Source organism: Volvox carteri (assembly GCF_000143455.1).
Source record: "Volvox carteri f. nagariensis unplaced genomic scaffold VOLCAscaffold_18, whole genome shotgun sequence".
NCBI lineage: Eukaryota > Viridiplantae > Chlorophyta > Chlorophyceae > Chlamydomonadales > Volvocaceae > Volvox > Volvox carteri.
Genome location: NW_003307561.1, coordinates 1,484,460 through 1,494,934, shown reverse-complemented (window position 1 = coordinate 1,494,934; position 10,475 = coordinate 1,484,460). Strand labels below are relative to the sequence as shown.

General features: G+C 56.2%; 3 protein-coding genes across 3 annotated transcripts in view; 2 read left to right on the top strand and 1 right to left on the bottom strand.

Moving 5' to 3' along the window:
• Positions 1-5,988, bottom strand: part of VOLCADRAFT_90863 (uncharacterized protein) — a gene marked incomplete at both ends in the record, with an annotated part of 6,996 nt that extends 1,008 nt beyond the window's left edge. Inside the window, 11 exons of the mRNA XM_002950289.1 lie at positions 29-98; positions 153-191; positions 430-627; positions 1,318-1,371; positions 1,911-2,011; positions 2,526-2,718; positions 3,118-3,393; positions 4,050-4,103; positions 5,054-5,199; positions 5,858-5,927; positions 5,980-5,988. Of these exons, the coding sequence (XP_002950335.1) occupies positions 29-98; positions 153-191; positions 430-627; positions 1,318-1,371; positions 1,911-2,011; positions 2,526-2,718; positions 3,118-3,393; positions 4,050-4,103; positions 5,054-5,199; positions 5,858-5,927; positions 5,980-5,988 (1,210 nt within the window). The remainder of the gene's footprint in view (positions 1-28; positions 99-152; positions 192-429; positions 628-1,317; positions 1,372-1,910; positions 2,012-2,525; positions 2,719-3,117; positions 3,394-4,049; positions 4,104-5,053; positions 5,200-5,857; positions 5,928-5,979) is intronic.
• A 463-nt stretch (positions 5,989-6,451) lies between these two features.
• Positions 6,452-8,730, top strand: VOLCADRAFT_90862 (uncharacterized protein; the record flags this gene model as incomplete). Its single annotated transcript, XM_002950416.1, has 8 exons — positions 6,452-6,716; positions 6,818-6,894; positions 6,999-7,066; positions 7,312-7,358; positions 7,942-8,096; positions 8,160-8,246; positions 8,376-8,468; positions 8,614-8,730. 8 exons carry the CDS (start codon positions 6,452-6,454, stop codon positions 8,728-8,730), a joined length of 909 nt encoding a protein of 302 aa, XP_002950462.1.
• Positions 8,731-9,374: 644 nt separating this feature from the next.
• VOLCADRAFT_60379 (RabA/Rab11) lies at positions 9,375-10,475 on the top strand (the record flags this gene model as incomplete). The annotated part of the gene is made up of 6 exons (XM_002950415.1): positions 9,375-9,397; positions 9,467-9,617; positions 9,670-9,796; positions 9,888-10,036; positions 10,113-10,241; positions 10,395-10,475. 6 exons carry the CDS (start codon positions 9,375-9,377, stop codon positions 10,473-10,475), a joined length of 660 nt encoding a protein of 219 aa, XP_002950461.1.

The window sequence follows — 10,475 nt, the reverse complement described above, 5'->3', positions numbered from 1 at the left end:
TCATACATATGTACACACACGCGCTCACCACTTGCCCCTCGCGGTGGCGCTGATGACAACAGCCGGGTGGAGGAGAGAGCCAGTCGGAGCAGCGCGGCCTGGGGGCGTAGGTGCCGTACAGTCAATTGGTCGTCGTACAGCCCCGTCCGCACCACCACCAGCTCCGCCACGCGCCGCGGACCACGGAACTCCTGGGGATGTGTACGAATGTAGTACGAGTACGAATGTAGTGCGAGTGCAAATACGAGTATGCGTGTGCGTATGAAGGGCAATGTAAGTAAGGGCATTACGTTACGGCACATATACTATGTGTATATATAACGTTGGCATTCACACACTAGCAAATGTGTCGCAGAACAAGCCCCAACAAGGTCCAACTACCCCAATCAATCCAATTACACCCCCCCTCTTTCCAAGGATGGGACCAACCGAGGCGCCGGTAACCCGCGGACCCACACAGAGGAAGCCACCGGCGCCGGCGCTGGGCCCCATGCCGGTCCACGCTGTCGTGGCGGGTACGGCAGCTGTCCCATGGGTCTGTGTGGCCCCGGATGCTGCTGCCGCCGCCGCCGCCGATGCTGCTGCGGTTCCGACGTCCGGCAGGCAGTGTGCGATGTGGTCGATAACCTGACGTGCGAGTTAAGGAGGGGGGAGGGGAAGAATGGTTGGGGTTTGGCGTGCAGCTCTGGGGGGGATGAGGAGCGCGGCAGGGGATTCGCTCCAGGGTTTCGTGTGTGCGTTTGGTCATATCATCTCCGGCTGCAGATATTGTGGACCTTTCTGCGGATAGAACCTTGTCGTTGAGACGGTTGAGGTAGTTGAGGTAGTTGAGGATTGTGAATTGGACCGAAATGTGGGTTGGGAATGTGTGTGTAGCGGCGCATTGAGGGGCTCTCTCAACTGGGCGGGAGGGCCGTTAGTTGGGTGGTTAGGTGGTGGTTGGCATTAGGTAAGCTAATTCCATCACCTCAAGCGAGCAAACGAGGCTCAGGCCATGTTGCAGATGACCAACAACGACCGCAGTTGGCACACGGCGCAGCCGTCGCCAAACCAACCCACGATTCAAGGTGAAACCATAACAAAGTGGAGTGATAACATAACGTCGAATGTAAAATATGAAGTCGAACAGGAGCCCCAACCGGAAACGCAAATTCCACTAAAACAGCAAACGACTCCTCCTTCCTCCGCCTCCCCCTTTTTCCCTCCCCGCTAAAGCAAAATTGCAAAAGCTGCTTTCTCTCCCTCCCCCCTTCCCCCTCCCCCCTTCCCCCTCCCCCCTCCCCCCTTCCCCCTCCCCCCGACTGCACCTCACCTCACCTGCAGATATTCCCATAGGTGGGGTTCGTCCACACCATCCACCATGAGGACAACCTGCCGTACCGCCGTACAAGAACGTCCAGATAGCTTTATATGATTGATGTGTATAAATTCATGTGCGAGAGTCAGGGAATCAGGACGACAAGCAAGAAAGCAAAAAGAACCAACTGCCAAAAGTTCACGAACAGACACAGTAGCACACACACATAGGTGTGTGACCTCATTCTTGATGTGCGATCGTGCGTGCGTGCTCGTGTGTTTTGTTGTGTTAAGTGGATAACGCCAACGTAACTATTAAAGAGTATCGCAAAAGTCAGGTCCCCACATCCAACCAAATGTGTGAGACATTACAGAATCCGCACCCCGATCCCCCCACCCCACCCCACCCCACCCAACGCCCCCCCATCCCAACCCCATGGTCCCAGCCCCCATCTGGGGACCCTCCCCAGACACTGCCCCCCCCCAAATTAAAGGGGACAATGCCAACCGTGATCAGACACGCCGTCATCACCACCAAGGCCGGGAAGATGTATTCCATGCTGTCGCGCGGACCGGCGGAGGGGGAACCGGCCCCCACCCACCCACCCACTCACCACGTGACACGCCAGCAGCAGCATGGCCCCCATTTGCAGCCCGAGAAGCTCCGAAACCGCCTCCAAGGGAAGGCAGCCGCGTCCGCGAGAACGGCAATCCGCTACAGACCCGAAATGGGCGGGGCAGTGGGGAGGGGAGGCAGTGCGGGGGGTTAAGACGAACCACTGGGCCAGGGGAGGAGGAGCCAGGGCGGACGCATCTCAGGTCAAAAACGACAGCGCGCGGCATGGCACGAAATAGCACCGCACATCAGCACGAGATGTGCGTCCGCAATATGTCCACACGTATCCGGATGTACGGCACGCTGTCCGAGCCTGCTCCGCTCACCAATGGCCCGAGACATTATGGTATTTCCGTTGCCTGTCGTACCGCGTAGCAACGGCGGCTCCGGATTGGACTGTTGACGGCCGGGGGAAGGGCGGGGCGGGGTGAAACACGCGAAGTGGGGGGAATGGGGAGGCATGAAGCCACCAGACGCGGGGAGTCGGAAAGAGATCATGGATTAGAAACCGAGCGGTTGTGAAACGCGGGGGGAAATGCAGTGACGGACGGTGCGAATGGAAAACAAAAAGCCACATAAACACACACGCACACACACACACACACACACTCACGCGCGCGCGCTCGCACACACATACAGAGCGGCTGGCGGTTAGCCGCTGTGCTATCAACAACTTCGTTCCGTGTACAGCGTATGGATGTACGACGAATGTACGACGCGATAATCCGTACTGCGAGTTCTGACGTCCAGCTGGCGCTCCACAACGGTGGGGAGTCTAGCAGCAGAGTGCGGTCCCCCGGATGCACCTGCCGGGGGGGGGGGGAGGACGTGCGCGTGTGGGGATTTGAAAATAGAAAACACAGAAACTTGACAGGGATATCACCGCGGGGAAGTACAGGGAGAGGTGTGTACGACATAGCGAAGAGTACGGCAGTACGATATATGCAGCCTATTAACCGCCCATGGAATGGCCCACGGCGGGTTCCCGTCTCGTGCCCTCCCAACCAAACCCAACACCCCACGCACATCCTGCAACGAACATAATGGCCACTCGTCTATTTCGTTACTAACCACACAAGTCACACATACATACATACATACATACATACATACATACATACATACATACATACATACATACATACATACATACATACATACATACATACATACATACATACATACACACGTGCATACACACGCACCCTCAGCTGCAGTCGGGAGGTGCAGTGAGACACGTGACCTGGCGAGTCCGACACGGGAAAGGGGGGCATCGCGCCGCCGGGAAAACAAGCGGAGGGGGGAGAGGTCATGACGCCGCCAGTGCTAGCTACAGAGGCGGCGGCGGCGGCGCGGACGGTCGCTGGCCCCCGTTGGCCGGTGTCGTACAGCAATGCGTTGAGTAACGCCGACTTGGCGGCGCCTTGGCTGCCCAACACCCCGATCGCCCGGAAGTCGCCGCCACCTCGGTCAGAGAGAACCTGGGTTTGGGTTGTGCGTGTGTATGTATGTGTGTGTATTCATGTGTATGTATGTGTGTGGAGGTTACATGTATCTGACCGGGCCTGACACTGGCTGGCCAGGGGCTGCTGCCCAGACCCAACGGAAAGACCGCCGAAGCTCTCTCCCGCGGACGGGAGAGGGGCGCGCGGGGTCGATATGTGTGTGTGTGTCTTGTATGTGAAATACAGACACAAACGCAAAAATAATGGTTGCCAAGAGCAGACGTCCCAAGCGCCCGAGCTGTCTTAGGGTTGCTGCGAGTCGTGAGATGGAGAGGGCGCCCGTCGTGTGTATGTGTGGTGTGTGTGGCGGAGGGGAGAGATGGGGGAATGGAAGGAAGGGGGCGACTGTACGGCAGCTCCTCCCCCTCCTCCCCCTCCTCCTAACGCACAGGACCAACGCACCCACCTATTCACCTGACCAGACCAACCCACCCAAAACAACTAACAAGCTCCTTGATTACCCCTCTGCTCACGTTCATCCCCGCCCCCACTCATCCCCCCACTTCCCCCTCCCTCACCAAAGCCTTCCAACCACATCAAGACCCATCACCGCCATCATCATCGCCATCATCATCATTATCATATCATCATCGGCCCCCCCCTCCGCCGCCACATGGCCCCCTCCCCCTCACCTTGGCCGCCCCCGAGCACTGGAAACCCCAACCGGCGTCCATCAGGCTCAGAGACTCCGCGGACACCGCCCAGGAAGGGGAGGGGGAGGGGGAGGCGGGGGAGGGGGAGGGGAGGGGGGGAGCTGCGTGGGGGTGAGCAGGGGGATGGTGAGGAGGGTGAGGAGGGTGAGGAGGGTGAGGAGGGTAACAATACGGTGAGGTGTGTAGGGGGGCGGGATGGGGCTGACCCGCATACGCGGTGGATGTGGGAGCAGCAGTAGCAGTAGCAATAGCAACAATACGACTGCCACCACAACCAGCAGCAGCCGCAGCAACAGTAGCAGTCGCAACCTGCCGCGGTGCTACTGCCTCACCGGCAGAAGAGGCGGACGAGGTTGCGGTGGCGGCTGTAGCAGTTCCTTGGCCGTACAGCAGCACTCGGCTGGGACCGCTCCGGTTGCCTGTGTGCCTCTGCAGCAGCATTAACAATAACAGCATCAACAACAGCAACATCAAAACCAACATCAGCACCAACATCAGCACCAACATCAGCACCACTACCACCGCCCCGGCGTAACAGAAGGGGAAAGTGAGGGTGGCGGGGGGTAGGGGGGAAGGGTTAAGATCGCAGCGACCGGTCACGACCAGAAATACGTCCCGCCCTATCAGCGCCCCAGGAGAGACCCAGTTATATGCAAAAGGTGAAAGAGTCGCTGCCGGGGGTTGTGGGCTTGGGGGTGGTTGGGGGCGGGGGGGGGATGTCCGCCTGCGGGGGTCCGCCAGGGGGAGAGCTCCGACAGCCTGCCGAGATCCAGCGTGCCTCCTGCCTAATACGTAGCCGGGGGCCCCCGCGTTTCAAAGCTAGGGGGTCTTCCAATGTAGGAATGTTCCCCAAGGGCCTATTGCCTCCAAACAGGGCGCAGGACTTCTCCTCCTCCACCTTCTTCCCCGCCCCATTCGACCCCAGACATCTCCTCCACATTATGTTTAGTGTAGTGCGGTGAAAGGTGGGGTTAGGGACTAACCTCCGAGGAGAGGCTCTTCAGCGTCGCCAGTGCTCCAGGGGCCCCAGCAGGCGCACCACCGCCACCGCCACCACCTCCATCACCGCCAGCAGCAGCATCCGATGTTGCGATGGCTGCTGCCGTACCCGCTGCCGCTGACGATGATGCTGTACGGGCAAGCCCACCTACGGCGCCGCCGCCGCCGGGGCCTCTCCCCGACCCCGGTGCCTTGCTGCGGGATTGCGGCCCCCCTCTGCCACCGCGGCTGCTGCCCGTCATTACACAGGTTCAACCGTCACTGCTGTTGTTGTTGTTGTTGTTGTTGTTGTTGTTGCTGATGATGATAATGGTGATAATGGCGCCACTGTCTTCGGCATATACAATTCAGATGGATTCAGGTGGTGCAGCTATGGGGGTGTCTGTTTGGAGGGGCTGTGCTGGCCGCCCGGGGGGATGGAGTGCGCTGTGCGGTGCCCTGCCTGGCCCCAACTGCACCTCTTATTGGCCCTGCACGCTTCCACTGCCTCCGGGAAATCCTGGGAGGTCGTATGTCGGGCGTCCTGCGCTGCGACTTTGACGCTGCTGCAGAAGCAGACGAAGGGCGTAGGTGTAAAATTTTGGCTATAAGGTATCGCAAGCTTATGTAAAAACACGGTCTTCGCGTCAGCAAGCGAGCTAACACTGGTTAAGCGTTCAACGGAACGATTTGCGTCGCAGCAACACGCATTTACAATATCCGCTTATTCTGTTTAGAACTTGGCAGAATCTTAAGTCCCCAGTACACGTTGTAGTTTCGTCTGGAGCATTTTTGGTTGGTTCGCCCACCGTACAGACTCCAAGGGGTACGAATCGACAGCGACAGCCCGTCGCTAAGACCTGCCATTGCCCACGATCCCTGCAGGCAGTGGCATGACACCTCACCAATATAGCGGAAGCTTTTCATTTACCTTGCGCATAACTTTGGAGTGATTTGGCTCCTTTCAGTGCGTCAGAATGGTAATTACTGGTAAACCTGCTTTGCAGACGCACGTCAGTGTGTCTCGCTGGAAAAATTTAAAATATCCTGCTACGGTCTATGCTGCTAATCCCGGCCGCGATGGACGTGAAACGGAGCGGAGCCATGTAGTTCAAAACTTGTGTGCGGGTTAAAGCTGGGTCAAGGGGCGGCGACTTGCACCCTTATGCCCTGGGAATCTTTCCTTTCGATTCCAATAAAGCGATGCAAGAAACCGCGTACACCGCATGTGCAAGAAGCCGTTTGGTTGTCTCGTGCCTTACTTTAAAAGCACTTGAAAGATGCCAGGAACCAGAATGAATGCATCTTGGTAAGGAGGTTGAATCCAAAAGAGACGGAGACCAGGGTCGGTGCCGCAATTACCAGGCTCTTGTTGCCCTGTGTGGCTTGCGACGGCGATGTAAATGCCCAACCTGCGCAATCACATCTTTCAAAAAGCTAAGCCGCAAGCAGCGCCCTTTGAAGCGGTTCCTCTTTCGCACCGATTCGCTCTCCTCATGGCAGGGAGGCGGACTTGTCCTGCCGCAGCGAAGAGATGGAGTGGGAACCCGGGCGGGCTCCGGGAAGCCGTGCTAGAAAGCCGTGCTCCACAGGGTGTCCGTGGCAATTTCTTGGTCATGCAGTCGCTGCCGGTAACCCTCCAGGCAATGGACGTGCAGGAGGTGGATGGTGCTGAAGGATGCCATGTAGGCACAAGGAAAGCGCCCGGCTGTACCACCTCTCGCCCCTACCCCACCCTTCATCCTTCTCGTTGTCTATCTTCCACGTAGCCACCAGCACCACCATTGCGACCCGGTGGGCGCAGGGAGAAGACGCCTTGCAGCAGCTGTTGGAGCCGCCTGGAGCGGTGGGTGGTACTGTGACAAAGTCATGACAACGGGAGGGTCTTGAAGGGTAAGGCGCTGAGCGCCGCACTGGCTGCTGCCTCTCAATTACCAAGTCGTGGCGCAGGTGAAGGCCCGGCTGCGTACCCTACCCGACACCAGGGGAAAGACCGATGCAGCAGCAGGGTACAAGAGGTAAGAAGGCCTTAAGATACGAGTTAATAGCTGCAGACACGAGCAGGGGCATAAGTGCAGGTGCAGGATAAGGCGCACAGGGGCAATAAAGATAGGAGCCAATACAGAAGATGCAGATGTTGCTAAATTTGAAATTTTCACAATCGGAAGAACAAGAAATTGGGAAACGAGGCGCTGGTGGTTGGGATGATTATGGCGGTGAGTGGGCGGAGGATAATGTCTGGCTGAGGGGTTGCCGCCAGCAGGTGTTTCAAATGGAACATGGGAAAGGGTTTGGTCCGGCGAATAGGAGGTGCGCCAGCCGCAGCAGCCAGGACTGAAGCGCGAAACGGGGGGAGTGCTGAAGAGCGCTAGGGTATACAGGGGTACTGGAGGTTACCGTAATAGATTCATAGATGGAAGGACGTGTCTGTGTAGGGATAAGTCCTGCGCAGTTTATTACTCTCGCAAAGCTGCTACGTGGCATATCATTTGAAGGGGCAATTTCTTTGCACGGTGGCTGTACATGCTGGAAGCTTGGAAGTTGGAACTTGGGGGCTTGGAGCTGATAACTGAACAGCTGACTTGCCTGAAGCGGTTGTAGGACCGTTAGCGCATACAATAGTAATCGGCCAAAGTGAAGATATATACAGAGCATTTGGGTTGTTTCAATAAAGTGCGCATGTACAGTAATCCCATGTCGAGTGTTTTTTCTGATTGTTGAGCCTGCCTACCAGAGCCTAACACAGTAACGACCATGGCACCTCTAGTGCAAGGCGTGACGCCATGGAACATGGAATACAGCATACACCGTACGGTTCAGTCAATTCATTGTTCCAATGCGTTGATACGGCGTTGCAATAGCTGATGAGCGACTTTCCTTGCCGCATGCACAGACGTCCCGCCGGCGATGAAACGCGAGATTTTGACAGTTTTCCCAAGTGCAAATATCGACAAGCTTTTGATTGTTCCCACATGCCAGCATGCAACGGTCGACCTTGTCAAGACGGGCGAGAACGTTGAGAACGAGAAGGACCGTCTCCTCGAAAGGGTGAGAAATTTTCCCGTTTAACCCTAACCCAAGCTCTTAACGAACAGTGTTGATGATGCGCAGTTTATGGCCTGGGCAAAAATGGTTTGCGACCAGTTGACAACCGCCGGGCACTGGGCGGACTACATCGATCCATGCTCTGGCTTACCGGTAAGACCTTGACAAAAACTATTCACATAAAATTGGGTCGTTAAAATCTTCTCCTCGATTTACATATGCGCGTTCCGTCAATTATCTCCGTGCATGTAGTACAACGAACACCCCGGTGCACGTGCGCAGATGATACACACGGAGCTCAATACGGTGTACCCAGAGGTCCCCGCCCTCAGCATATTGATGGGCTACCAGACAGCGAATGCTGGATGCTGCAAGGTGTGTTTGCGTGTAAGGGTTTCCAGCCGATTGCCCGGTTGGGTACGGAATTGCCCCCAGTTGGGTACGGGCCTTAATCCTGCCTGACAAGGGCGGGTGGCCAGGTTTCGCAAACCTATGTTGAATTTCTTTCTTGCAACCGCAGGTGCTTTTGCATCCCATTTGGGGCAGTGCCGTGTACCCGGCGTCCCTGTTTACGGAGGCGCCACAGGGGGCCCTTTTGGCCGCCATAGAGGCATCGAACGCGGCGCAAGTGAAGTAGCTTGATGGCTGGCACGTGGGGGAAGCTTCCGGCTGGCATGACGCGTTGACTTTTGTGTAAGAAAAAGCGACACTGCATTCAAGGAGGCAGCCATGGCGGAGGAGGAATGATAGTGGAACGGCATGGCTGGTCGCTTTTGCTATGTTCTGACGCAGATAATGCGGGTGTTTTACTGTACGTAGAGCGGCGGCTATAAGGTGTTGAGGGGGAACAGGGCGTGGGGAAAGAGAGGTGGTCCGGTGAATGAGACTGACAACCTGCCGTATCTTTTCGAGTAGCCGTGACGCCTTGTGCCGCATGGATGGCATAGCTTTTATGGACTCAGGTAAAACTATATGTCTTGCGACGGCGTCGTTACTGCGAGAAACAGCTCGATGCTTTAGGTTGGTGAAAATGCTTGGGGGTTGCTGGTGGTACGACCGTAGCAAACCAACTTGTCCGAAGTCGTTAGCCTTTAGGATACTCCTGAGTAGTACGCTCATTATAGTTATGCATAAATGCTGTGCATGTTGAACAGCAATTATCATCCGTAGCACCTTCACCAGCTCGTCGCCAACGCAGACTGTTTCCCAACAGCTGTGTTGAGAATTCTTTCATACGCTCGACATAGGAACCTCCTTCTGAACTGTACTTACTAGACAAAGATGAGCCACAAGCAAGACGACGAGTAAGTGAGCCACTACCTCCTCGGTGTTTCTTCCACATCGCTTACTGGTTGCGCACTTTGGCCCTTCAGCTACGACTACCTTTTCAAGGTGGTCTTGATCGGCGATTCGGGTGTGGGCAAGTCGAACCTCCTTTCGCGGTTTACGCGGAATGAGTTCAGCCTCGAGTCCAAGTCCACGATTGGCGTGGAATTCGCGACCCGCAGCATCCAGGCAGGCACAGTCATGCAGCTAACGGAATAAGAAGATATACAGCTAACTTTTCGTTTGACAGGTTGACGGCAAGACCATCAAGGCGCAAATTTGGGATACAGCTGGGCAGGAGCGCTACAGGGCTATTACTAGTGCCTATTACCGTGGTGCAGTGGGAGCTTTGCTGGTTTACGATATCACAAAGTCGGGTGCGTCGATGATTACAGTTTTTGACTATTGCTTTTGGGGACCGTTCGGTGCTGGCTTACGGACAACCTTAAGCATTCCCCGCTCTTGCAGTCACATTTGAGAATGTGGAGCGATGGCTCAAGGAGTTGCGGGACCACGCAGACGCCAACATCGTGATCATGCTCGTGGGCAACAAGAGCGACCTGAAGCACCTGCGGGATGTGCAAACGGAGGTAGCCCAGGCCTTCTGTGAGCGCGAGGTACGGTACAGCAACGCTATACGGTACGCACTCGCCCGGGTTGGCCTAACCAAGCTTCCCCGGGGTAAATCACCAGGGGCTCTCCTTCATTGAGACCTCCGCGCTGGATTCCACGAACGTAGAGAAGGCTTTTCAGCAGATCCTCACGGAAATCTACCACATCGTCAGCAAGAAGGTGCTGGACAGTGAAGACAACCGACCAAAGGTGGGGATAGGGCTGCGGAGGGTGTTGTGGCTTGGGCGTGGGTACAGAACGCATGCACGCGATATCTTGCCACTCATGTCTTTTATGTCAGATAGGTCAGCGAATCTTGGCGCAGCTTAAACCTGCTACTCCACGGTGATGCCATTTCTGCAGATTGGCGAGGGCAGGGACCTAATCGTCATCGACAAGCAGCACGACGATGGGGCAAAGAAGAAGGGCGGCTGCTGCAGTTAA